The sequence below is a fragment of the Oncorhynchus clarkii genome, chromosome 18 (genome assembly GCF_045791955.1).
Source record: "Oncorhynchus clarkii lewisi isolate Uvic-CL-2024 chromosome 18, UVic_Ocla_1.0, whole genome shotgun sequence".
NCBI classification, from domain to species: Eukaryota; Metazoa; Chordata; class Actinopteri; order Salmoniformes; family Salmonidae; genus Oncorhynchus; species Oncorhynchus clarkii.
Genome location: NC_092164.1, coordinates 38,742,315 through 38,769,908, shown reverse-complemented (window position 1 = coordinate 38,769,908; position 27,594 = coordinate 38,742,315). Strand labels below are relative to the sequence as shown.

The 27,594-nt window shown below is 45.5% G+C and overlaps 1 protein-coding gene across 4 annotated transcripts in view; it reads left to right on the top strand.

Moving 5' to 3' along the window:
• Positions 1-3,893: 3,893 nt before the first annotated feature.
• The window catches only part of LOC139373439 (poliovirus receptor homolog), an 80,528-nt gene continuing 56,827 nt past the window's right edge, over positions 3,894-27,594 (top strand). Inside the window, exon 1 of one of the 4 annotated variants that reach the window (XM_071113930.1) lies at positions 3,894-4,312. In XM_071113930.1, coding sequence (XP_070970031.1) covers positions 4,228-4,312 — 85 coding nt within the window. In that variant the 5' untranslated portion in view covers positions 3,894-4,227. The remainder of the gene's footprint in view (positions 4,313-27,594) is intronic. The other 3 variants (XR_011627570.1, XM_071113929.1, XR_011627571.1) reach the window with 3 other exon arrangements.

Sequence of the window (27,594 nt, the reverse complement as noted above, 5' to 3'; positions counted from 1 at the left end):
TGTTTGCAGATTGAAAGATTATCTGGCAAGCTACAGGTCCCCTTCCCTCATAGAAAAACATACGAATCTATATCCACACAAATCACATGGAAACCATATGGGCCTTGTGGCTTCTTGGAATGGGAGTGAAAACAGAGGGCCACATATAAAATTCATGGGCTCCTGTATAAAGAAAACAATAAGGGAGAGAGCACTTTGTTAGCTTGCCTGGCTCCAGCGGTGGATCAAAGCATCTTGGGTAAGTAACACAATAGGGGTCCAAGCTGACAGCCAGTCAGGGGGTGGGAGTTGATTTATATTCCCTCCTGGAAGGAGATTGAGGAGCAAAGGCCAGGATGACCTGAACACGAGGTGGTATATGTGGCCGCAATTGCATCGAACTGACAACAGATGGCACACTGTAGTTGGTGATTTGTATGCTGTGTACACCCACACGGGGGAGGGGGGTGGGGGGGTCACTAGTTTAGAGGACAGAAGGTTTTCAATGCTCCACCAGTTTTGAGTGTTTGATTGAGAGTATTGCCAAGACAAAGAGTCAGCTGGTGACCACGGTGATAATGAACTGCTGATAGAGAAGTATCTCATAGCTTATGGCCACGACCACCAATCACAGGGCCATATTCTGAGGCAACATTCTCCTCTGAGCGACATGTATACATAAGAAGGTTACTGAAGGTGTGTTTATGCCAAATATTTCAATAGGTGACATCTTGGAAATGAAGTAAGGACGAACAACACCAACCTATAATCAATACCACATTTGATCAACAGAGGATTTAAATGAATGTACAGTGCATTTGGAAAGTATTCAGACCTCTTGACTATTTCCACATTTTGTTACATTACAGTCTTATCTAAAACGGATTAAATAAACAAAAATTCTCATCAATTTACAAAGAATACCCCATAATGACAAAGCGAAAACAGGTTTCATTTAAACAGAATACCTTATTGACATAACTATTCAGACCCTTTGCTATGAGACTCAAAATTGAGCTCAGGTGCATCCTGTTTCCATTGATCATCATTGAGATGTTTCCACAACTTGATTGGAGACCACCTGTGGTAAATTATATTGATTGGACATGATTTGGAAAGGCACACACCTGTCTATAAGGTCCCACAATTGACAGTACATGTCAGAGAAAAAACCAAGACATGAGATCGAAGGAATTGTCTGTGGAGTCCAGAGACAGGATTGTGTCAAGGCACAGATCTGGGGAAGAGTACCTAAACATTTCTGCAGCATTGAAGGTCCTCAAGAACACAGTGGCCTCCATCATTCTTAAATAGAAGAATTTTGGAACCACCAAGACTCTTCCTAAAGCTGGCAACCTGGCCAAACTGAACAATCTGGGGAGAAGGGCCTTGGTCAGGGAGGTGACCAAGAAGCCATTGGTCTCTCTGACAGAGCTCCATAGTTCCTCTGTGGAGATGTGAGAACCTTCCAGAAAGACAACCATCTCTGCAGCACTCCGCCAATCAGGCCCAGGAAAGATGAACAGAGCAAAGTACAGAGAGATCCTTGATGAAAACCTGCTCCAGAGTACTCAGGACCTCAGACTGGGGCAAAGGTTCACCTTCCAACAGGACAACGACCCTAAGCACACAGCAAAATCATTCCACAAGTGGCTTTGGGAGAAGTCTCTGAATGTCCTTGAGTTGCCCAGCCACTGCCCGGACGTAGAACCCGATCTAACATCTCCAGAGAGACCTGAAAATAGTTGTGCCGCAACACTTCCCATTCAACCTGACAGAGCTTGAGAGGATCTGCAGAGAAGAATGGGAGAAACTCCCCAAACACAGGTGTGCCAAGCTTGTAGCGTCATACCGAAGAAGACTCAAGGCTGTAATAGCTGCCAAAGGTGCTTAAAAAGTACTGAGTAAAGGGTCTGAATACTTGTGAAATAGCTTGTCAGCTATAAAATTTGTTCTGCAAATATTATTTTGGGGAAGTTCCTGAATGTCATGTTTCATAGGAATGAATGTTCGTGGTTGGAAAATCCCTAAACTTCACTGCTTTTCACAACATGATCATTTTAACTGAAGCATTTTGATTTCTATGCTGCCTCTCAACCTGTGGTCTCAGCATAGATATATTCATCATGAGTCCCACCCACTCAAAATAGCCCAATTATCCTCTGTGTAGTCTACCACTATGATAACATTCATGCCATATCCTACAGTGATAAATGTATAGACGAATAGACAGAAAATGGATCAACCATCCATATAAGTCCGCAGAATATGCAAGAATGTTCTCTATTGTGATTTTTTACATTTTTGTAATGAGTGTCTGTGATATTTTAAGTAGACATTTTAAAAGCCTGTTATATTCAGTGAAGTTCTCTTTAATACATACCACATGGAGAATTCAATAAATAATTTTTTTGTATATGAATAAAGGCTTTTGACATGCCTCTCCATGCACCCTCGGTGACATACAGGAAGATTTGAATCCATTTAACCCCAACTTTTCTCCCAAATTTCCACCGGCATTGTAGATCCCTAGTTATTTTGTTGCTTTGACAGTCATTTCTGAAGATGACTATTTATTTCATGTGATTAGTGATTCATTTTAAGGTCAACTCTGTTATATTAACTGAACTCTCTTTTTAATATGGTGAAACTATTCGTTTTTTCTTTTCTTTTTTCAAAATAGACATTTAACATCTAATAGTCAAATCATAGTGTAAAAGAAGGTGAGCTGGTTCTACTCTTTTTTTTCCGCCATTTTATGGTGTTTTGTGTTGGAAAATTCAGTGAGTCCAGCATAACAACTGTTATCCATCAACTATGTTAGTCTTAGACGTGCTCAACATTTTTAAAACCATTTTTACAATTTATTTTTTTAAGCTTGCATTCATTTGCTGTTACACACAACAATCTTCCATTTGTTTCCCTTATCACAAGATTTATGGGTGATTTAAGATGAAATCGTCAACCCTGTTCCTTTATTTGGCACATAAATATGCACTTTCTACAACCATTTTAAAAATGTAACCTCATGAGATGGGAAAACCTGTTATTTAAATTAAGTTGAACATGTGCTCTTTATGACAGAATGTTGAAATAAATTGAATAACAAGATAGGCCTACATGATTTGACCTCGTTCTTTTCTGAGTTCCCAGTTGGTGATTTAAGCACCATTAGAGACACGTTCATCGTGCTTTCAAGACAACTTGGAACTCGGGAAAAAACGAGGTCAAATAATGACGTCAGTGATCTTCAGGTCTGAGCGCTATAAAAAAGCCCCAGTTACCGACTTGGTATTCCGAGTCGGAGTTTGTTTTTTTCAGAGTTCCCAGTTGTCTTGAACGCTTTGGATTCGAAAGTCTGAGATTTCCGAGATTCCAGTTATTTTGAACGCGGCTTCAAGCCAATGCGGTTTCTGCATTATGTGCATTTTACATGACATTTTACATTCGATGACAGCCGTTTTAGCTCCCCATTAATATTACATGGGAATATACAAACAAATACTATAAAACGGAATGTATAGAATGAGCATTACGATGCATAAACATGATACTTCAACGTTCTGTTGGAGCCATGTTAGTTTACCATTAACATTACATGAGGAATATTTAAACCATGCTATGCAATTTAATGTCTAAAATTATAACAATATTCACAATTCTAAAAGTTTGCCTAACTATTTTAGGGTGCGTTCGTAAATTCACTCTGACTATCTACTCCGATTTCAGAGTAATCTCGTCTGAGTGTGTCAGAGCGCAGAATAATTGACGAATGACAACGCTCTGAATTTACGAACGACCAGAGGGCACTCTGAGTGTACTCTGGCACTCCAGATTGAATTTACGAACGCACCCTTAATATATGGCTCTGGTTTTAGGCGGCATATTGTGACATCACAACCACTCCCCCACTCAGAATGCGTGCGAATGCTTAGTGGAGATAACCGACACACGGAACATGAGTGTTACTTTTTTCTGGTGCCATTTAGCGAACACCAGAGACATACCTGTACGCACTACGTCCGCCCCAGACGGGGAGGGGTTTTGAATGTTTTTGTGTGACTGTCAAGTCGACTCTAATTCGAAATCGAGAAAATAAGACGTCGGACTGAAGATCAAACCTATAGTTTACGGACTCCGGTCTGTTTTCTATTATATATTTTTATTGAGAAGCAATCAGTCAAGGAATATTAAGTCTGTTGTGGTGTGGTGCTGGGGATTTTATATCCACCTCGTCTTTTTAGAAGAATGGCGAGAGACGCTAAACATTGCCCCCTATCACCAATGAAAAACAGTTTGTTGGTGACAGCAGGGATACTTCTGATTATTCAAGGTAAGAACCATGGACATTGACCTTGTTTTCTGTACTTTCCAGTCCTTTTATTACGTTTACGTTTTCTTTATGTGTTTCAATGGGTCACGTTTATTCAAATGTTCGGTATCGGCAACCGAACTGTGCCATAGATCCACCCACAGTCCCATATGAAACGCATGCACATTGTGTGGCTCATCAACACGGTCATACATGATTTCAGAGGTGGCGGTATTGGATTTCTCAAGACTTGTTATGGAAGTTTATTTCTACACAATACCGTCTGGTTCCTCCCGAGTTTCGGTTCGCCATGTTATGCATGCAAGGTGTGGCCTCCCGGGGTATTTATTTCTCAGAGCGCGCAGACTGCAGCGCAGGTGTGATTGTTCCGAATCACCTTAATCCAGTCGTGGTCTGTTTCGACACCGTCTCAGTTGATTTTGTTTTGTTTTGTTTGTTGGTATCCGCAGATCAAGTTTCATTCAGCCAATAGTGATCTAGCTGATATTTTACAAGAACTGAAAAAGCAACAGGGTGTTCCTGTAGGCTACAAGACATTGTCAGCAAAGACACTTGGTTATGGGCGTTTTGTGTGGTTTGACTGACTGGTCCGTTGTGACAAGGGGAAAAAACCGAGAATGGACACCTACATGTGTATTTATCCTACTGTTTTTTTTTTACCAACCAAATATCAATCTATTGTAGCCTCAAAACTGTCAAATGAATATGGCTAATGTAGGCTATGAACTAGTTATGTTAGCCTTCTAAACCATTCAGTTGTCATGTCTCCTGCATTCAGCACAATTGAAGAGTGCATTGACTGCAAGCCTCATCACTGCCCAAACCTGAGCATGGATATGAAAAATAAGGTTTCTCCTAAGGTTGGACTGGTGTTTGACCAGAGAGAGTATAGATGTCTTGAGCCTTTCATGGTTTAGGGCTACTAGATTTGAGGAATGTATTGATTTTGATGGTTGATCGCACAGTGTTGCACAGTGTTGCATAGGCCTACGTAATTTGTCTTTACTGTACATTTACTGTAGCCTGATGCTTTTAATTCTATTAAGAGTTTCTGGGTAGAGGTTTGCCTGGGTTTATAGTTCATATTTTGAGCTGGTTGTCCTGGATACTCCTGAGTGGCAGCATGAATTTGGGACATTGAGATGTCCAACTTGTCTGGTGGCTTTGCTCGTATACCGTTTGATACATCTTGAATTCAGGCCTGGGATGTGGGGAAAAAAATACATCCGTTTTGTGTACTGTAATGTTTTAGTAAGCGTAAAGTAAATTCCAGTTTTTTAGGAATCCATTTAGCAAATTGTTATGTCCATACAAATCCTCATTGCAAACAGGTGTCAGTATTGTAAAGCCTGCAGTAGAATTTAAGCAACAACCAAAAAAAACAGATCCTTGCTTGCGCACACATTTCTGAATGTTTACGATTTCAGAGCTCAATCAACATTCGAAGCACCCTGAATAAACTGAACATAACAAACTTCTATCCCCCCCCCCCCACTCCCCCATCCAATACCCCCACCCAGAGTTAAAAAAATCCCAGCCCTTTCACAGTATGCCCATTCTCTCTTTCTAGCCTATTTTCAGACTTTGCTCCAGCTCCTGTCCGGGCCCTTTGTTGGAGCAGCTTTAGTCATTGGTCCGATATCCCCCTTCCCCTCCCTCTCCAACCGGAGTTCTGGGCCCCATTGTTTATAGACGTGGGGGGGTGGGGGGGGGGTGTAGGCAGCCAAAAGTTCCTGCATGTCCTCAACTCACCCAAACCATGCCTTTCGCTGAAGGGAAAGGTATCAACTATGATTTCCTAATTTACTCAGTCTTATATGTAGAGGTTTTCAGGCCTGGTCAAATTAAATGACCAACTCTCTATTATAACAACAATTTGAAAAGATAAATGATACATTTAGAATTTTTCTGACCGGTCAAGCCGTCTTAAGGATTTACTGTGGAATAACCCAGATAATCTTACAGGCAAACGGAACGGCACCTTCACAAATGCATGAAGACATGCAGAGGAGTAATCCATGCAACTAGAAACATAAACGAGTAGCGCTATGCTGGAGTAATGAGATGGGTTCACCGGAAATAAACACCCTCTCCACCACCAAGTAACTTCAACAAGTTGTTGAGGTCAACCCCTCCTGCTGATGCAAGCGAGATGGCGGCAGATAACCCCCCCCCCCCCCTCCTATTCTTTCAAACTCCTCCACCCACCTGCAGTTTGAGATGAAACGGAGGCTAAAGAGATGGATTTCTGAGTGGGCTAGGAGAACTCTCGCCCTTCCATGTGCCCTCTGTCTAAATCAGAATGTCTGACTTGGCTCCCTGCGACTCCCCTGCGTTTAGCATGTCATTCCCATTTGCATACTGCACACCGACATCTCTCTCCACCAGTGTCGGGCTGAAAATGTATTCACAGCACCTCTCTATGTAAAACAGACACAGAATATAATAAAATAAAAATCCCGCCGGTCCAGTGCAATCTTTATTAATTACTTTTATATCCCTCAGTAATTCTAGGGTTGATTGAAAATTGTGCCTGGCAGCTGCAGCACGACAAGTCCTCGCCACTTCGGTGTGCTCTCCTTCGAGCAGTTCGTCTCTGCAGGCCTGGCCGACCGTTCTGTCTGGCTGTTAAAAGGCAGGACAAACGCATGGTGTCTTTATGGTCGACGCCGTAACCCGTCTCTGGTCTGGCTCAAACAGGAGCTGAGCACCGTCCCTTTTTCCATCACTTTTGGATCAGTTCACTTTTGTGGAGTCGAGGCGAAATTTAAACCCGGGAGGCGAAACGAAAATGGATCTAGTTGCTTCCTGTAAAGAGATCTTGTTACCACTTCCTCCTCCTTCTGATTTTAATTTGGGCAGCTCCCTTAACTCCCTAGGCATCGAAGCAAAAATGGAATGAAATGATATGCATGGAAAAACAGAAAACATCGAGGCATTTTCATGACTGTCTTGGGTAGCAAACAAAAAGATAAACATTTTGCTTCCATTTTCCTGTGGTCTTGGCAAATGAAACTGACAGGCATGTCTAGGCCTGACAGTCTTAACCCCAGAGTCTATTTTCAGTGCAGAGGCTTTTACAAATGTGACGATGAGACCCTAATACCTTGATGTTTCTATTGGTCTTTTACTTTCAGGAGGAGTGACTTATAGGCACCCAATTGTCACACTGGGTGAGTGATCGCTGCAGAGGTTGCCAATAAGATGCATTCTCTTTCAAGTATGCTCAGTTACATTTTTTGCATGCCATTTCCAGCAGGCCCGATCCGATGTTCCAGGCGTATAAAATCCAGGCCTACACAAATGTTTAAACAGTTAAGAATGTTTAACTGGTGAGCGCGAGTGCAGAAGGGATGTGGGCACATGCTAAGGAGACTTGCTGTTCGCAGCATCACACGTTCTTGCACATTGACAGGAGGTTGTCGGAATCCTCCGGCACACGGCACTGAACACCGTTGATGAGACACAGGGGCATGATCTGATCCAACTAGAATACAGAACAAATGGAATAACTCAAAACAGCCTCCCAGTAAGCGTGACCACATGTCCCGGATTGTGTGGGATAGTCCCGCATTTCAGCCCATTGTTCCGTGTCCCGCGACCAAACAATCATCTCCTGCATTTTATCAACAAATTCAAACACCGCAAATAAAAAATAAAAAAAGGTAGTTGTCCCATATTTCAGTCAGACATTCCAACATGTCTCTTGCAGTCACGTTGCACTTATGGGAAAGTGATGCTCCTCATCCAACCTGACAGAGCTTGAGAGGATCTGCAGAGAAGAATGGGAGAAACTCCCCAAATACAGGTGTGCCGAGCTTGTAGCGTCATACCCAAGAAGACTCAACGTTGCCAAAGGTGCTTCAACAATGTACTGAGTAAAGGGTCTGAATACATGTAAATGTGATTTTTCAGTTCTTTGTTAATACACTTGCAAAAATGTCTAAAAAGCTGTTTTTGCTTTTGGCATGGTGGGGTGTTCTGTGTAGATTGATGAGGGGGGGGGGGGAACTATTCAATCAATTTTAGAACAAGGCTGTAACGTAACAAAATGTGGAAAAAGTCCTGGGGTCTGAATACTTTCTGAACGCACTCTATATATTGTATCATAAGGATGTTGTACTGGTGATTAACATTTCTCCAATCGTTGTTGAGCTCTGATGTTCTGCGCAGCGCAAGAGGAGACGTAGGCCAATGTCATTGGTTGACGATATACCTATCACATTTCTCAAATCCTTTCAGGCTAAACTTTGAGAGGACAGTTAGGCCTCACCACTTACAAAAAGTGTGCTTCTGACAGAGCTACAAAAGTAAGTCAATAGCCGTATTCAGGGGAGGCCCATCCTCAGTGAACTTCATAAAAACGTTAAAACATTTTCAGAAGTTATTCTTCTGAGATATAACTATACTAAATATATTCACGTCACCAAATAATTGATTAAAACATACTTTTTTGCAATGAAAGTCGTCTGTAGCCTCGACAGTACTTCCTGGGTTAGCACATGGTGTCCCTGGGTACATTGACTTCTAGGTTTTGTATTGGAGACTCATGGTTCTCACCCCCTTCCATACACTTACACAGTAATTAAGATGACTTCCAGAGGATGTCCTCCAACGTATCAGAGCTAGCTATATTCTGTGGTATTTGATTAACTTATTTAGCTAGTGAATGCAGCTAGCTAGTTTAAACACCTGGCTCTAACAGAGAGGGGTGCTATGTTAGCTAGCTGGCTAAGGCTATCCAACACTGGAACTCTTCCATGTTTATGTAAGCTTTTGGTTTTTATAAATGTTTTGCTACCGGGGCCTGCCGGTGTAACTACTTGCTGTACACTGTACTGCATGATTGTAGCAGGTTTACTGACATATTAGTCCCAGTAGCTATGCTGACTTTGAAGTTAGCTAATGGTGAAAACGATGTAGACTGTGCGTAGTGGTTATGGTATGAAGGTTTGGCTTGGAAAGTTTTTTTTCGCCTGGTCACAGACAGCTGTTGTGTTGTGCACTGAAGTCCACAATCAAAGGTGAGAGGACAGATGCGAGAAGGAATTATACAACGAGCAAAGTGATCATGCTGTTTTGTATGTGGCTGCTATGAAAGTGAACTGCGTGTGCAGGTGATAGGGGTGTATTCATTCCGCTAATTCTGTTGAAAAGGTTTCTTAAACGGAAACAAAACTGGGATAAAAATACCTGAATTTGTCTAATAGAAACTCATTTGCACTAATGATTACACCTTAGATCAGCTAGATGCAGGCAAGAGTGTGCAAGGTGGTATTGAATGTGTCCCTGACTGTCACCTTGATTACTAAAAAATGTCTCTCAATTTCTGCACCTACATTGTACACTTTCATTCGTAGGCTAGGTTGTAGCAACCTGATGGGTTGGGGAACATTTTTGTATCATGTAGTAGCCTAAACCTATCGTTGTTACACTGAACCGGGTGAATGGAATATGAATGACAGTCATCCAACATGCTGTGATAGAAATAAGGACATGCTCATTACAAAAAAATCATCCTCCCTAATCTTAAACGGCACCAACCGCCACTGGCCGTATTAGACTGAAAGCTGTAAGGTACTTTTTTTGTCAAACTTGTGAGGCTCTCCAGTCTCCGTGAGGCTCTCCAGTCTCCGTGAGGCTCTCCAGTCTCCGTGAGGCTCTCCAGTCTCCATGCTCATTAGTTGTTCATTCAACATATATGCTGCTACGTCACTCGATCCCGTTTTTAGAAGTCTCCCTTGCTAACTGTTTGACATTCACTGAGACCAACCAACGTTTCCTTGTCCACATATTCCCGGATGTTCATCAAACGGCCACGCGTGGTCTCTCGTTTCACATTTTGGACGAGGAAAAAGGATAGACTAGGTGCGGCTGGTGCGCTATTACCTAGTTCAGTGCAGCGCACTGCGGCGTTGTAGTAGTACTGCCAGAGCCCACTGGAGTGTCTAAGATCAAAGATGAATTCATGTCTTGGAAGATCACATAAGGATTCATTTGTATTCTACAGAGACCCATATAATAGCAGAGTATAATGTCACTGTTACACCAAAAATAACCTAAAATCTCAGAAGAAATTAAGTGATTGTGAGGTGATTGTTAGCTGAATAGTCCAACAACGAAAATCGAACGAGGTCAAAACTCAACAGCATGCGACTGTAGGCTACTAAGCAGAATGTGCTTTGATTTTAAACAAGGCTATATAGTTTAACAACATCTGCTCTAATTTACTCATGAAACAGTAATTCAATTGCAAGAAGATCTAAATATACTGAAACAAAATATGGGTGGGCTTGGGAGGGCATAGGCCCACCCACTTGGGAGCCAGGCTCAGCCAATCAGAATTTTCCTCACAAAAGGGCGTTATTACAGACAGAAGTACTCTTCAGTTTCATCAGCTGTCCTGATGTGGAAGTCCTGAGCTGACGTGGTCTGCGATTTGTTAGGCCAGTTGAGCGTACTGCCAAATTCTCTAAAACAACGTTATGGTAGAGAATTTAACATTACATTCTCTGGCAGCAGCTCTGGTGGACTTTCCTGCAGTCAACTTGCCAATTGCACGCTCGACTTCAGACATCTGTGGCATTGTGTTGCGTGACAAAACTGCACATTTTTAGTGTCCCTTTATTGCCCCCAGCACAAAGTGCACCTGTGTAATGATCATCTTGTTTCATCAGCTCCTTGATGTGACACCTGTCAGGTGAATGACTTACCTTGGCAAAGGAGAAATGCTCACTAACAGGAATGTAAACAAATGTGTGAACATTTTTGAGAAATAAGCTTTTTGTGCTTATGGAACATTTCTGGGATCTTTATAGTTCAGCTCATGAAACATGGGACCTACACTTTACATGTTGCTTTTTTAACATTTTTGTTCAGTATACATATGGCAACGAAACACTGTCCTGAAAAAAAAATCATCCTCTTGTCAACGCATTAGTTTTTAATTTTTACGAGTTCACCTTACATGGATTTGGAATCGTGTCTCCGTCTGTAACACACCGCATTGAACTTGACAAGTTTGTGGGGATTGTCAGCCTCTCGCTATTCCTGGAACTTTTTTTTGTTTCTAGTATCTGGGTTTTATTGCACTGTGACACTGCTGCAACCCTGTTGAGTGTCAAAATGTTTCTGGTTTTCCCGGAATGAGCCATCCGGAGAGTGTCAGAGGGAGCTGGACGCCTCCGCCTCGGGAAGGTATCCACTGGAGCGTCTGGAGGAAGACACTGCTCTGAGGCTCATGACAGCACACAGCACTGTAGGGGGAAAACGGTTAAGGCGTTTAGTGTGTTCTGTTTCTCTGACAGAGAGTCAGAGTCGATGGCAGCGACCCTCAACAGGCTTGGTTGTTTTCACCCTCTGATATGCAACACATACCCAGAATTCTGCACTGGCGGTGGGTTAACACCGACCACAACAAGCCAAGGTGACTGCATGCTATGTAAGGCATGGCAGTGACGGCGTCTTTGGCACGCCTGCTTCCAGACAGCGCATTATGCCTCCATATCCGTGCCCCCCCCTCTCTCCTCCCTGCCAGCTTGTTTGTTGGTTGAATTCCTCCGTTCAGGTTTATGTCTGTCTGTGACTCACGGATGATGCAGGCTGGACACTGCCTAAGGGAAGACATGGCAGGCCTCCCACCTCCATCAGTTGCTATCGCTCAGTCGGTGTGTGTCACATGGGGTGATGCTCATTGCACCCCCTCTGGTGAGGTCACCGCTGGAGGTCATCTGCCTTTCTGGCAGAATTTGAAGAATTTCCAGATAAGCTTCGCAGCGAGGTTCACAAGTTCATTGGAAATGCCATTTTCTGTTTGTTAGTCTTTTGTGTGTGTGTGTGTGTGTGTGTGTGTGTGTGTGTGTGTGCACTAGTTTCTGTACACAGTGAATATATTGTTTGTCTGGAAAGCACCGTAGCAAGGGTTTTGAATCGAATACAGGTTATCCTTACCCCTTTGCTCACGCATTCCATTGCCTTATTTGGGCAGTGGAGCGAGACAGCACAATTACCGTGGGCCGCGGGGTTGTTTTAACATAATCGCTCTCTCAGCCTCTCTCTCCTCGCCGCTGTCTTTCTCTACTCTCGCGTTTATGCTCGTCATCCCTCCCTTCCTCTTTTGTCTTCTCTATCTCAAGATCTCTCTTGTGCTCAATCTCTTCTCGTTCACGTCTCCCAGTCCTCTGTTCAAAGTGCGATCAGATAAGCAGTGCCAAGCGAAAAGTAATGGGGGACGGCGTTAACTTGTGCCTCTTCAGGCACGCAACAGATTCCTTGGCCCTGCACAAAGGTGATGAATAAATGTTTCATTTAATATTTTCCCAGGAATTTATCCTCCCGGCAGGCTTACTGTGCCTCTGTAGCAGGACTAGGTATATATTGATTGGTTTGTTGTTGATATTCAGCCAGCGCCACACAGAGCGCCACACTGAGTGTTGTCTGCTCAGTGCTGAGAAATACTGTCTGAAATGACCATGTCATAGAAAATAATTTTGTCCTCTTTTCCTGTAAAAGGCTTACCAGTGTGATTACTTGTGAAAGCTAAATTGGCTTTCTGCCCTCGGTCTTTCTCCAACTCCCATTCTGTCTCTCTCTCCCTCGCACATTAAAGCCAGTCCTCTAAGATTAATCCCCGGCACCCTCACTAGCTCGCTCTGTCTCTCTTTTATCTGTTCTCTCTTTCATATTCTCCCCTTGAAATCCCTCCATCTCTCGCTGACTCGGCGGCAGAGAGGGTCAGGCATGGTCATGTTTATTTTAGTGCTTATCTGTAACGGTGACCCTCAGACCGAGCCACCATATATTATGGTCTCTCGTCACCCCCCCCCCCCCCCCCCCGCCCCCTCCTCTCACCACATCCAATATTTCTCCCTTTGTGCTGCTCTGCCTCTCCAGCCACCATTTCCTTATCCCGCCCTTCTCTCTCTCTCTCTCTCTCTCTCACTCTCTCACTCTCACTCTCACATATATTTTCAAGCCATTCCTCTGCACACCCTGTGTCTAGGCGACTACACACAGTAGAGCGGTTTAGTTTGACGGTCTCACTTTCCTTCCCTTTCCCCCCCCCCTGCTCAATTCAATTGAGTGTACCGTCTTGTCATGACACATGTGCGCTCATTTTGCCAAACGATGTACATAATATTGTACTATCAAAGATAAGACGCCTCTTATCTCGTTCTCCAATTTCCCAGTTCTCTGTTATGGGAGCAGACAAAAATAATCTATCATTCTGACACATGATTTTCAGCCTGAGTCGTTGAACCCAGATATTATAGCACAAAAAGGCTGGAAGAAGTGCTTATTTTAACTCTCTTCCCCTGAGGACTTTCCTGCCCCCCCCCCCCCCCCCCCAACATCCCTGATTTTCCAGCTGTCTCTCTCCACACTGTCTACACTGTCCCCCCCAGAACGTCCAACAATGAGGACAGTTAATATTGTTTGTTCAATCGCTGTTCTTGCCCGTCTGTGTTTGCTAGACTAATGTTGATTTCCTCTCACAATTTAGCATTTAGTTTTTGAACACGTATTGTCAATAGCGTTGCATCTTATCAGCGCTGTGCCGGCGTAGCTGGTTCGCAAAGAATGAAGATGAGGAGAACAACATTTCTTACGCCGGAAAACACATGACAGCTCAAACATTGCCTTTGCGCCATACATCAGATGAAATGTAGCACAGACTAATTTGCAGTGTCGCTTTTGACGATTGATTTAACACGGTGTGTCAGAGCTTCTCAGAACCCCTACTGCTTCCTGACTCCGACTGCAGACTTATAGTACGAGCAGGAGGATGGGTATTGTACAGCACAGGGTGTGTCTGCACTAAGAGGACAGTAAAAGATGACCCTGCGGATCTAGACAGACCTGTCCTGCAGGCATGACTTTCTTCCTGGTGCCCTTTACTGTCCTGCCTTTGGAAGAAGCCAGACAGACTCCCTCTGGGTTGGAGCTGAATTGCCACCTAAACTGAGTGTCGTGCCCCTATGATGTACAGATGGCTTTCCAGTCCACGAAGTCCTGTGCCGTGCCTGCGGGCGGACTCTGTGACAGGTCGTCCGCTGTCCTATTCATCATGTAGTCCTAGTCTATCTGGGAAAATGGAGCCCTGGCCTCTTCAGACAGAAATAGACTTTGAATGTTCTCCCTCCCACCATTCTCGCTGTGACCGAGTATTGAGAGGGAGGCCCTTTGAAGCCTGTGCGCCTAACCTGTATGAGACAAGCTTTCCATAAGTCATTTGGATCAGTGTTCACGGTAACACTGTTCTGGGATCTGTTCTCACTGCCCAAACTGGCCCCTGGGATTCATAGATTTAAAAAAAAACAACAAAAAAAACAAACTGGCTCCAGATCAACCTTTTGAGTGGCTCTTTTTCATGTTTTATCCTGCCAAACAGCACTCCAGAGAGGAGCTTCCTGTTTTTTTGCCACTCATGAATGGGGGTGGATATATACTTTGCTAGGATTTTGTTCCCATTGGACCATCACTGTTTGTAAGTGGCCCGGCCTGTTGATGTGGGCATTAGACCATTTTCTTCCATTATGGTGTGAAGGACGAGCTTCGCTTCCATAGAGATTCCGTTTCAAACGATAGTCCTTGTGGCAAAGAACACCTGTGTTCCATATCTAGAATCTACTGTAGCGACAGCCACTCAATCTGGACCTGGTTTAGAGGAACCATGTTTTTGTCAAGCGGTACCGCCAATAGGCGACGCGGTAGAGAGCATCCACGGTACTTCACTCTCTCTTTTTGTGAGGATAAATAACAGTCCTCCGTGTCTTAAGAGCAACGTAGCACTAATTCATTATCGCTGAAGGCCAGCGTAACTGGGGAGAAGTACATGTTATTCATGTGGGAGGGAGAAAAAAAAACAACATTTATATTTAAGCCGCCCTGTTGATACATAAAAATAACCATTACCGATGAGAGATAATGATACTGGTGCGCCGTCGAAGTCGAGGCAGACGACGCAATCCAAAGGGGGGATTCCCAGACAAAAAGCCCTGGGTTTTGTGACCTTTTTCCCCACCCAGTTGCTAATTATATACCCAGGATAAGAATTGCCACCAGATTAGAAGAGCTTTCCCAGCGACACAATGGAGGACAAACAGACCATGCCCCCCCATGGAGGACAAACAGACCATGCCCCCCCCCCCCCCCCATGGAGGACAAACAGACCATGCCCCCCCCATGAAGGACAAACAGACCATGCCCCCCCCCCCGGTGCTAAATCAAGATATCGTTTATGGCTTAAAGTGATACTTCGGGATTTTGGCAAAGGCCCATTTATCTACTTCCCCAGAGTCGGATGAACTTGTGGATACCATTTCTATGTCTCTGTGTCCAGTATATGAAAGCAGTTGAGGTAGTTTTGCGAGCCAACGCTAACTACTGGAAGTCTACAGGTATCTATTAGCATGTCCTGGACACAGACATGACATATGGTATCCCTAAGTTCATCTGACTCTGGGGAAGTAGATAAAGGGCTTCATTACCAAAATCCCAAAGTATCCCTTTAATGGAGCTACTGCGCTGACAGGATTCGAGTCAGACCCCGATCCATGTGTAGTGAAGAGGAGACGGGGAAACCATACCAGATGAAGGTTAACGGAGGTCAGATAGGATAAGGTCACGGTGGCGGGACGCCAGAATCGCCCTCCGACAGAGAACTGTGGACGGACAATGACCGGAGAAACATGAGGAGAATGTGATGCCCGAGGACTCTGAGGGGGTTTGTGCCTTGGAGTTGTCGATGAAGAAACCGGATGAGTGAAGCAGCATGTAAAAGAGAAACATATATCCTCTTTTTTTTTTTATCTCCCAGCTTTGCTATTTTCCGTCTCGCTGCACATTCTGCCTGTGGAGAGCATTGGTGCGTGCTGCTGAGGACCTCCCCTGAACTAAAAACCACCCCGTGGGCCCCCAAGGGCCTTTTTCTTCCCTGGTTCCCCTTTTATTTGGGCCTCACGTTGCAGCCGAGCTGTGTTTATGATTGCTTGGTGGGCATGGGCGCTGCGCGTGCCAGTATTTTGGGGAGCTGGAAGAGGGGGGAATGAGAGGGGGGGGGGGGGGGGGGGTTGAATCCCCCCCCCCCCCCCCCCAGGCGCCACCCTGTTGGCTGCAACCCAACTTTATTATTTCCTAATTTCAGACGCAATGCTTTTAGCCCCCCCCCCTCCCCCATCACGTCCCCTCGGCGAGTGCTTACACTCGTTTGCAGCCCAAGAGTTTGTCAGCGATTCATTAATTCATCATCATCACCACAAGGCCCGGCGCTCAGGGGCCGAGGGACTGCTTTACCCTCTCCCTCTCCCTGTTCGCCCTCTTTTCTCCTGCTCTCTTCCAGAGAGAGGAAGAGGGGAGATAAGCGAGAGGAAGGGAGGGCTGTGACGCCAGCCGCCATTAGAGCTATTGTACTCCCCGATTTTAAACACACATTTAAATAGACTCTGCCTTGGGAGGGAGCAGAAGAAGAGAGGAGGGGGACGGTGCCTGCACGTCATGCCCACAGGAACCGGCATAGATTATTAATGCACTGTGGAAATGTGTCCCTTCTGTACCCCATGTCGAAACGCTCCCCTTCCGCTTTCTCTCTCCCCCCACTTCCCCTGTTCTTTCTCTCTCCTTTTCTCTCCATCTACCTCTCCTCTCAGGCCACCTCTCCACTTCCCTTGATTCAGTTCACCTCTTCAACCCAGGCCTCCATCGCTCATATTTCCATTTTTTAGCTCACCCTGACAGAGACTGCCTGGTTTATTTTCCTGTTTCAAACCATCCCCCTCTTTAGCAGACATGCACTCTCTCTCTCTCTCTCTCTCTCTCTCTCTCTCTCTCTCTCTCTCTCTCTCTCTCTCTCTCTGTGTCTGTCTGTCTGTCCACTGTATTTCCCTGTCCAATCTCTGCAAATTGGTTAGACTGGTGCAGTACATTTCAGGTTGAAGTGCCCTACTTTCCCACTCCGCCACCCCTCCCTATGTTTATTTATTCAGATGTGAAGGCGAGCAAATGAGAGTAAGGGAGGGAGGTAGCGAAGGTGGGGGTGTCAAGGGAGGGGAGCCAGGGAAACGCAATGAGCTCTCCCTCAGAGCAACCAACATGAAGTGAGCATTTCTGGCATTCCGTTCTCCGTTAGGACGGTCAGCCTCCAGATAGAAGGGGTAAAAGATGACCGATTTCCAATCTAAAGCCAACGGAATTCAACAGTTTCTCAATGAGTGAAGCCTCAGTGAGTAGAGCTTGGCGGAGGCGGTGTACGTTTTGCATTTGGTAGTTGGTGAACGAAGATCCCAATCGCCGTCGGACTATGAATGAACAGTCACACTACCCAGGGCCACCGTCTCGGCGGCAGTATAGTATCGCTCAGTGGACACTTTCCTTCCTTCCGGAAATCAAATGTGGGCTAATGTGTCACCGTATCGCTGGGAATCTCCAGTGACACCTCTGCCATTGACCCCGACAGACACACTCGCACACAGACTGTCCCTCTCGATCTTTGTCACTCCAGTAGTCTGCCAGATAAACTGTGCCGCGGTGCCACCTCCCATCGGATACTGGAGAGGGTCCAGGCCCTGGCACTGTTGGAATAAGCAATGTGACGGCTCCATTAGCAGTGATGGCTACAGGACTTCATTAGGCAGTACCTACACTCTGGGGACACTGTAGGGGGGGGGACTGTGCCGGATTGAACAGGACAGGCTGACGCTGACGAGCACCTAATTAGCGGTCACACCGGGAGCCCGAGCAGAGGCTTTTGTTTCGCCACACAGGCATCCTCCTGAAGAGGTGTCCATAACGGCTGACCCAGAATCAGAACTAAGGCTCTTCATACTGTGTTGTAGGTTTGGATCAGGTGATGCTCGGCTGACCTCGGAAAAACTGTGCTTTTAGAGAAAACAGTTGCGCAATCTGCCGCTGCTTATCCACTGGGATAATGACCCAGGTGTTGATGAATGGGGAGGTGGAGAAAGTGAGATATCTGACAGGAAGAAATCAGAGGAGAGGACATGGAGAAAGAAGAGCTGGAGGGAACCGTGTGAAGAGCCAGAATGGGGTGAATGCTAACAGCAGGAAAGAGAGAAACTGCCGCAGCAGACAAAAGAGAGTAGTTAGAAGGTAGAGATAATGGAGGAGATGATCTGTCACTGAGACTGAGGGCAGAAGGCAGAGAGGGGTGGGGTTGCCTCATTATAAGTAATGGAATCTAGAAACGAGGAATGGGGGCTGGGGAGGGGAGGGGGGGAGTGCTAAGCTGACAGGGAAGGTGTCTACTGTTCTCCGTAATGAGCTGAAGTGATGAAGGTCTGTGCTTTGTGAGCGCACATCAGAGAGGGAAGAAACTGGGGTGATGATGATTAGGGAGGCCTGGCGTGGGAGATTCCCGCAGAAGCCTGTGGGGAGAGTCGGGGGGGCTGTCTCACATCGTCTGAACTCCGCGTCAATCTGCACAGATCTACTGATCTGACGCTGAACGGATGGACTCGAACACCCCCTGTGAATCGACATCAGTAAATCCAAATGATGTGAGGATTCTTGCACAGCTCTCATTGGTTAGAATTGTATTGAACTGTGTCTGTGCATAGCTAGCCATCTATCTTTCTGACAGTGAAATGGATAGACTCGACACTGTGCATTTCTATCCGTGAGTCAGGTGATGCAAGGGCTCTGTCCAGCTGCCTTCACGAGACAAATTCAATTAGGGTAGAGCAAATGGACAGTGAGGAAATGCCCATTGTTGCTCTTGCTGAGTGGGTAGACTGACTGCTTGTGCCGAGGCGGGTAGACCTCTGGAAGTGGGCTACTAAATAAACCCCCCACCAGATAAAATCACAGAATAACAAAACACCATTTTTTTGCATCATGAGCATTTCCTCTGGTGAAGACCTCACGCGGCGTGGAGCCATTTGCTCAACTCTCAGACCTTGGACAGGCTAGTATGTCAGAACACACAGAAAATAGGCCAGCCTGGTTTCCTGCTCAGTCTGTTTTACCTCGTTTGTTTTTGTGCCCTAGTTGTTTTTTATGTACAGTGGGGAAAACAAGTATTTGATACACTGCCGATTTTGGAGGTCTTCCTACTTAAAAAGCAAACGAGTCTGTCATTTTGATCATAGGTACACTTCAACTGTGAGTGACGGAATCTAAAACAAAAATCCCGAAAATCACATTGTTTGATTTTTAAGTAATTAATTAGCATTTTGTTGCATGACATAGGTATTTGATCACCTACCAACAAGTAAGAATTCTGGCTCTCACAGACCTGTTAGTTTTTCTTTATGACAATGACCCCAAACACACAGCCAGGGCAACTAAGCAATGGCTCCATAAGAAGCATCTCAAGGTCCTGGAGTGGCCTAGCCAGTCTCCAGACCTGAACCCAATAGAAAATCTTTGGAGGGAGCTGAAAGTCCGTATTGCCCAGCGACAGCCCTGAAACCTGAAGGATCTGGAGAAGGTCTGTATGGAGGAGTGGGCCAAAATCCCTGCTGCAGTGTGTGCAAACCTGGTCAAGAACTACAGGAAACGTATGATCTCTGTAATTGCAAACAAAGGTTTCTGTACCAAATATTAAGTTCTGCTTTTCTGATGTATCAAATACTCATGCAATAAAATGCAAATGAATTACTTAAAAATCATACAATGTGATTTTCTGGATTTTTGTTTTAGATTCCGTCTCTCACAGTTGAAGTGTACCTATGATAAAAATGACAGACCTCTACATGCTTTGTAAGTAGGAAACACTGCTGATTTTGCAGGTTATCAAATACTTGTTCTCCCCACTGTATGTGAGAAATCAGTCCCACGGTCATAGTGGTGAACGTACTGCTACATAAAAAGGGGTCAAGTTCCATTAACTATGTAAGCTGATACCTACACAGGGCACATTTACCCAAAGAGGTGGGTGACTGTGTAGAGCACCTCTTCACTGGTATTTTTATATTAGGATGTTACAATCAGACAGTAAAGTCCATTGTAGACAACAGTGAAGGTGTACACTCACCAGACAGTTTATTAGGTACACCATCTAGTACTGGATCAGGCCCACCTTTGCCTCCAGAATAGCCTGAATTATTTGGGGCATTGATTCTACAAGTCAGAAATGTTCCACGGGGATGTTGGACCATGCCGACGCGATGTCATCACGCAGGATGGCGGTACACCACATCCACCAACCTGTACCGTTGACACCAGGCAGGATGGGTCCATGGACTCATGCTGCTTACGCCAAATCCTGACTCTGCCATCAGAATGACACAAAACGAACCGGGATTCGTCGGACCAGGTGATGTTTTTCCACTCCTCAATTGTCCAGTGTTGGTGATGGTGTTGCCCACTGGAGCCGCTTCTTCTCGTTTTTAGCTGATGTGAGTGGAACCCAGTGTGGTCGTCTGCTGCAGTAGCCCATCTGTGACAAGGACCGAGTTGTGCGTTCTGGGATGCCGTTCTGCACACCACTGTTGTGCTGTGCCGTTATGTCTGTTTGTGGCCTGTTGGCTTGCACAATTCTTGCCATTCTCCTTCGACCTCTCTCATCAACAAGCTGTTTTCGTCCACGGGACTGCCGCTGACTGGATGTTTTTTTGTTTTGCACCATTCTCGGTAAACCCTAGACACTATCGTGAGTGAAAAGCCCTGGAGGGCAGCTGTATTTAAAATAAATAAAAAACTAAATGATGTAAATAAGGTTTCAGACCCTTTTGCTATGAGATTTGAAATTGAGCTCTGGTGAATCCTGTGAAGCAAGGTGGCAGCATCATGCTGTGGGGATGTTTTTCAGTGGCAGGGACTGGGAGACTTGTCAGGGTCGAGAGAAAGATGAACAGAGCAAAGTACAGAGATCTTTGATGAAAACCTGCTCCAGAGCACTCAGGACCTCCAGAATGGGGTGAAGGTTTACCTTCCAACAGGCCAATGACCCAAAGCACACAGCCAAAACAATGCAGGAGTGGCTCCGGGACAAGTCTCCGAATGTCCTTGAGTGGCCCAGCCAGAGTCGAACATCTCTGGAGAGACCTGAAAATAGCAGTGCAGTGACACTCTCCAGCCAACCTGAACGAGCTTGAGAGGATCTGCAGAGAAGAGTGGGGGAAAACTCCCCAAATACAGGTGTGCCAAGCTTGTAGCGTCATACTCCAGAAGACTCAAGACTTGTAATCGCTGCCAAAGGTGCTTCAACAAAGTACTGAGTAAAGGGTCAGAATACTTATGTAAATGAGATTTTTCAGTTCTTTATTTTTAATACATTTGCAAAAATGTATAAAAACCTCTGCTTTTTCATGATGGGGTATTGTGTGTTGATTGAGGGGGGGGGGGGAACAATTTAATCCATTTTAGAATAAGGCTGTAACAGAAGAATGTGTGGGAAAAGACAAGGGGTCTGAATACTTTCCGAATGCACTGTGTAGCAAGCCACGGCCATATGTCTCACTGTCTGTAGGAGCGAGCCATTTCTGTGAACCTGGGGGGGGGGGGGGGGGGGGGGGGGTGTACATAATAAACTGTCATGTGAGTGTACCCTGTCAATCAATCAAATGTATTTAGCAACCACATCAATCAGTCAAATGTATTTGTAAAGCCCTTTTTACATCCGTAGATGTCACAAAGTGCCGTACAGAAACCCAGCCCTAAAACTCCAAACGGCAAGCAATGCAGATGTACAGCGTTCTTGTTCTGTTTGTGCGTGCCCCTGTCACTTTATTGATGATCTCTTTGCTTGCCTTATCCGTGCTGTGACAGAGGCTTGGCAAGGTGTTAAAAGAAATGCAGATGGATGGATATTCTACAGGCTTGGCGTGGTATTTTCTGTTTGTCTTTGAGGGGAGACTGATGTGGTGTAGAGCGAGAGGGGAACCATGAAAGCGAGTGACTGAGAGGAAGGACAGCCGGTGAATGACAGATGCAGTGGGTGGGAGTGTGTAGAGGAGGAGTGAAGAGTCTCTCTTGAAGACGGGCTTAGCAAGTGATCAGGTTTCCTGGGGAGAAGCCTGTTTTTGAAATGTCAATGCTCTTGAAGAAAGCGTACCTACCTACCTGCTCTCTCTTGAAATGTATGGTCTTGTACGGAGTCGTTCTTCGTCATCCGTACATTTAGTTTCACTGGTCGGCATATCGACACGTGACAACTGCCATGCCTCAGATTCTGAACTTGCTCCTGATCATCTGTCTGTAACATATGCCAGTGAATGCGTATTTTCTTGATTGCTGTCATGGATGGAATAACAGCTTTGCAAATATGTTAATTTACTATGCAATTATCTGTCCTTGTACAGGTCTATAGGACTATGGTCTGTTCCAACTCTACCCCCTTATCTCTCCCCTATCCTTCCCCCTTTCCTGCCCCTCCCCATCCCCGGTCCACTCTTGGCAGTCTGTCTGCTTTGTGATGAGCGGGGCTGTCACCAGATGTGACTGAGAAATAGCAGATGTTGCTCAGCTTCACAGCTGCTTCTCCTCGTCCACAGTGACTCCATCACATCTCCTTGACGACCAATAGCCCAGCATGCGTTCCTGGAAATCACGAGCTGGGTTGGGATCGAATTTCAGTCTGTTTACGACTTATTTACGGTTGGCTTGAGTGAGTCGTGAAAATATTGATATTGTTGCCGGGAGAGAGGGGAGGGATTTGGACAGTTTCTCGTCCAGACTAATCTCAGCCAAGGACATTTTGATATGTTTTGATTGAAGGGCACTGGTACAATATTGTGTTTGTGTTTGATAGTTTAGGATTACTAACCAGATGGAACTGCGAGGAAAGTTAAGACATTTGATGTGGCCAGAAACCAAAACTGAATTTATAGAATCGGACAAGGTTGACGGCCCTCCTCATTTTGGCGCACAGTGTGAGCAGCTAGTCTGTGACATTCAGGGACCTTGACCTTGTCAATCGTATCTTTCCTTTATTCAAGAAGAGGTGACTGGAACTTTATGACCGGCCTATCACATGTCAGTTTTATCGGGGTAGAGGTGAAAAGGGTGCTAGACTTAAAGAGTATCTTTTAGCCTAAGGACCTGCTGTTACTTAATTAAATTTCTCCCGTTATGTTTCCTCCCCACCCATCTGACAGATTGTGCCTGTGATCCTGGAAATCCAGGGATCAGAGCAGAGTCAGATATGTATGTAATCAACGGGAGAGAGCAGCCCGGCCCCGGCCTAGAAGCCAGAGACGAGAGATTTGGGTATTTTTAATCGGTGTGAATCCCTCAATAAGGCCATTTTTTTTGAAGCAGCAAGACCCCTAATTTGAGGACTTAAGTCACAAAGCCGGCACGATTTCGCCACCTGTGTGTTTGTGAGAACTCCTGACACACAGCCGAGATAAACCTCTACCAGGTTGGCTCTAATGCAGCTCCAGTCCTGAACCGCTGTGTTGCCCTTACGGCAACGTCCTTGACGGAGTTCTAAACATCCGACGTCCACAAATCTATACCTATGGCATGTTGATGAAAACACTGTGCATGCATGTTAGGTTTGTTGAGTTGACAGAAATGGTGTGCACAGGGCTTCCCGAGTGTTGCAGCGGTCTAAGGCACTGCATAGCAATGCTAGAGACGTCACTATAAACCCGGGTTCGATCCCGGGCTGTGTCGCAGCTGGCCGCGACTGGGAGACCCATGAGGCGGCGCACAATTGGCCTAATTTTGTCTGGGTTAGAGGAGGGTTTGGTTGGCTGGGGGTGTCCTTGCCAACTCTCGCTCTAGCGACTCCTTGTGGCGAGCCGGGCGAATGCACGCCGACTTCAGTTACCAGCTGGATGGCGTTTCCTCCAACATTATTGGTGCGGCTGGCATCCGGGTTAAGCGAGCAGTGTGTCAAGAAGCAGTGCAGCTCGGCGGGGTCGACGCATGGCTCTAGAACTTCGCCTTTTCCGAGTCCGTACGGGAGTTGCAGCGATGGGGCGAGACTATAACGACCAATTTGGATATCACGAAATTTGGGTGAAAAAAGGGTTTAAACGTACAAAAAAGAAATGGTGGGCACAGTGTGACCTTTGACTGCTGTCTGGAGTTGAAACGGAGGCTGTTTCAATTGAATAGTGTACTCACTGGATGTTGCATCCCATTCAGAGGCCTTAGTATCTTAATACATTAGTCTCCTGGTATTTAGCTAGCTAACTGATGGCATCATCATCTGGGGCTGTTTACATTGCTCACATTTCGTTATCCATTTCAAGCTAATCAGGTGAAGTATCGTCCTTAGGGATAGCCCGGTTGCTTGGGGCGAATCACCTGCTATTTGAATCATCATCGTTTCCAAGCCGTCGGGTCCCATGCAAGGATCTCTCTAAGCTGTGTGTGAGGGCGGGCAGTTGCCCGAGACTGTTCTATTGCGCACAACTCCGCCCATACACAGACCTGTGCGGTATAGCCAATCAGAGCTGCAGTAGGCCTATATGCAAATAGATCGTTGCCATATATGGATCTGTGCCGTTTTACTTTGAACTGGACTGTGTTTACAGCTGTGGTCGTGAGTCCAGATCAAATAGAATTAGCTGCATGAAGCCACGTGTGCACATTTTGTTCATATCCTTTACTAGTTAGTGAGTTATTAGCCCAGTTATAGATAATTTGTCGTCAGCAAGAGGGGACTGATTGCTTCCTACAAGAGCACGAAACGTGCACATTTCTAGACACCTTTGAAAAGCAAATCAGATAGAGTTTTTTTTTTTTTTGTCTTTAAAGGGTCAGTGTTGTATTTTGAGACCGGCTTGAATAAGCTAAGTAGCCAATAGGCAGAGAGTAGAATAATTTGTCTGTTTTTTCTGTAATAATGGTATGGGAATAATAATAATAATACATTTTATTTTGTAAAGTGGTTTCTTGCATCAAACAACACAACATTTTCAGTCGCCTTTGTCTGAAGGACAAGTGGCTAAACAGGTTAATGTCAAGCCCTGCATGTTTTCTTCGTTCAGTCTCATGGAATGTAGGCCCACATTGAACACCACATTGGCTGCTACTGTAGGCTGAATGATAGAACGGCTGTTTCCATTAAAATGTTATGGGATGCATTTTCTTCATTGTTTTTGATGGTAGGCCACTCAGGTAGGCCTACATTATTATGATCAGGTTGCCTACTTGGCCGCTGTTTAAAACTGTAGCTTGAAGCGGGTACAGCCTGTGTTCACAGTAAACGTTGCACAGAACACAGAATTCTCACAACGTTGAAGTTTGCACTCAGCAGCCATGAAATTTGCTCAGTGCGGGGGAAAAAGACGGAACATTGGTCCCGCGTATTAAAAGAAGAAAAAATAAAATCAATTGCGCAATATCTGAGCTGTATTTTCAACCTGCTTACTTAAAAGACAAAGCAACTGACGTTGGCTAACCTGTGCGGTCGCTCACTCAGGCAAGAGAATACACATAACCCGACGTCTCCCAATGGAGTGCAGTGGACTACTCCGGTCTACAAAGTCTACCAGATAATAAAGAGCGTTGTACAAAAATCCATAGCCAGGCAATTGAGAGGGTGAGTACGCAACAACCCGCACTCTGTTAATCAACCTTCTTTAATAATGGCTTACTGTCTGAACTGTAACAATGAAATAAGCCCAGTCTGAGCAGGACTGAATATACCTCCAAGGACCTTTGTCAATGTATTTGCCTGAACCTTTCCCAGGATCTTTTCATCTGCGCTCAGGAGAGTGATTGGTCTATGATGCAAACTTGGATTAAGCTGCCTTTTCTCATTCTAGTGGATACGTCTCTTGCCCTTAATGTAATTCCGCGTTCCCCCTCCTGGGTGGCTTTTCTTACCGTGATGATTGACTATAAATGTAGACACTGGTGCCTGTGGCTCGGTGACGGTAGTGTGCTCTTTAGAAACTTGCCCTATTCGGTGTTAGAAACCAACCCCTCCCCTACCCGGTGCTGTTCCTCGCGCTCGCAGAGCTAGTTTTATTATACGGGTAACCCTTTAGATTCAGGAATAAATATCATGCCTGACGTTAATCCCTAGCTAAATAGGTCTTTGCCTCGCCACATGACGGATCTACACTGAGTGTGCACAACATTAGGAACACCTGCTCTTTCCATGACAGACTGACCCCTGTGATTCCAGCTGAAAGCTACGATCCCTTATTGAGATCACATGTTAAATCCACTTCAGTCAGTGTAGCTGAAGGGGAGGAGACATGGTAAAGAATGATTTTTAAGCCTCGAGACAATTGAGACATGGATTGTGTGTGTTGCCCAATAACCCTCTGAATGGCCCAAGAGAAAATATTTGAGTGGCTTTGAATGGGGTATGGTAGTAGGTGCCAGGTCACCGGTTTGAGTGTGTCAAGAACTGCAACGCTGCTGGGTTTTTCACAGTTTCCGGTGTGTATCAAGAATGGTCCACCACCCAAAGGACATCCAGTCAACTTGACACAACTGTGGGGAGCGTTGGAGTCAACATGGGTCAGCATCCCTGTGGAATGCTTTCGACACCTTGTAGAGTCCAAGACCAGATAAATTGAGGCTGTTCTGAGGGCAAAGGGAGGTGTAACATCCGTAGAGACAAACTGTCATTGTAAATAATGTACAGCCCAAGCAGGATTCAGGGAAGTTTCGTTTTTGGATGGATTGTGGAACTTTAAGCCCACAGTCTGGGATTTCTGGCAAGAAAAACCCGAAGTGGGTGCCCTGTAATTGTGGTGGTGTGGCTTTTCTTTATGGCTTTGACATGCGGTAATGGGGGGGGGGCGGGTTCGCTGGGTTTTCCCCACTATGGAATATAGGCATTGTCCAAACAATGTCAATTGTCCAAAAAGGACTTCTCCCTTCCACTTTCTCCAGCTCCTACATATCTTTTCCCTTTCATATTTGTTCGAAGGAAGGTGTGACGTCCATTCTTTCAACAGACCTCCTCTATCAAAGACATTTACATGGGTGGGGGTCTGGCTTGTAGTTGACCGCTCTTAATAGGGACGATTGTTGACGTGCGTCAAAACAGCTTGTCAAAGCCACTGGGTTGCAACGGTGTGCACCTGGACTCCATTCGTCTTAAGTGCTGCTCTCCCGTCAGCCGACGTTCACTCTGCGCTGCCTGTTCCATTCAGTCATTAACTTCCAGTGCTGTGTGCCAGACAGACAAGCGACCGACTCTAATGGCTCTCAAATGAATATCGCGGCCCTCGTGACAGAAGCAGTGGAGTCCATGGCAACAAGGCATCGACAAGGCATCGAAACAAATGGACACACACACACACACACACACACACACACACACACAGCGTTCTCCCGATCCAACTCCACCACCCTTTTCCTCATCTCATTCCTCCCACATCCTCTTCCTCTCTCTCCCCTGGTCA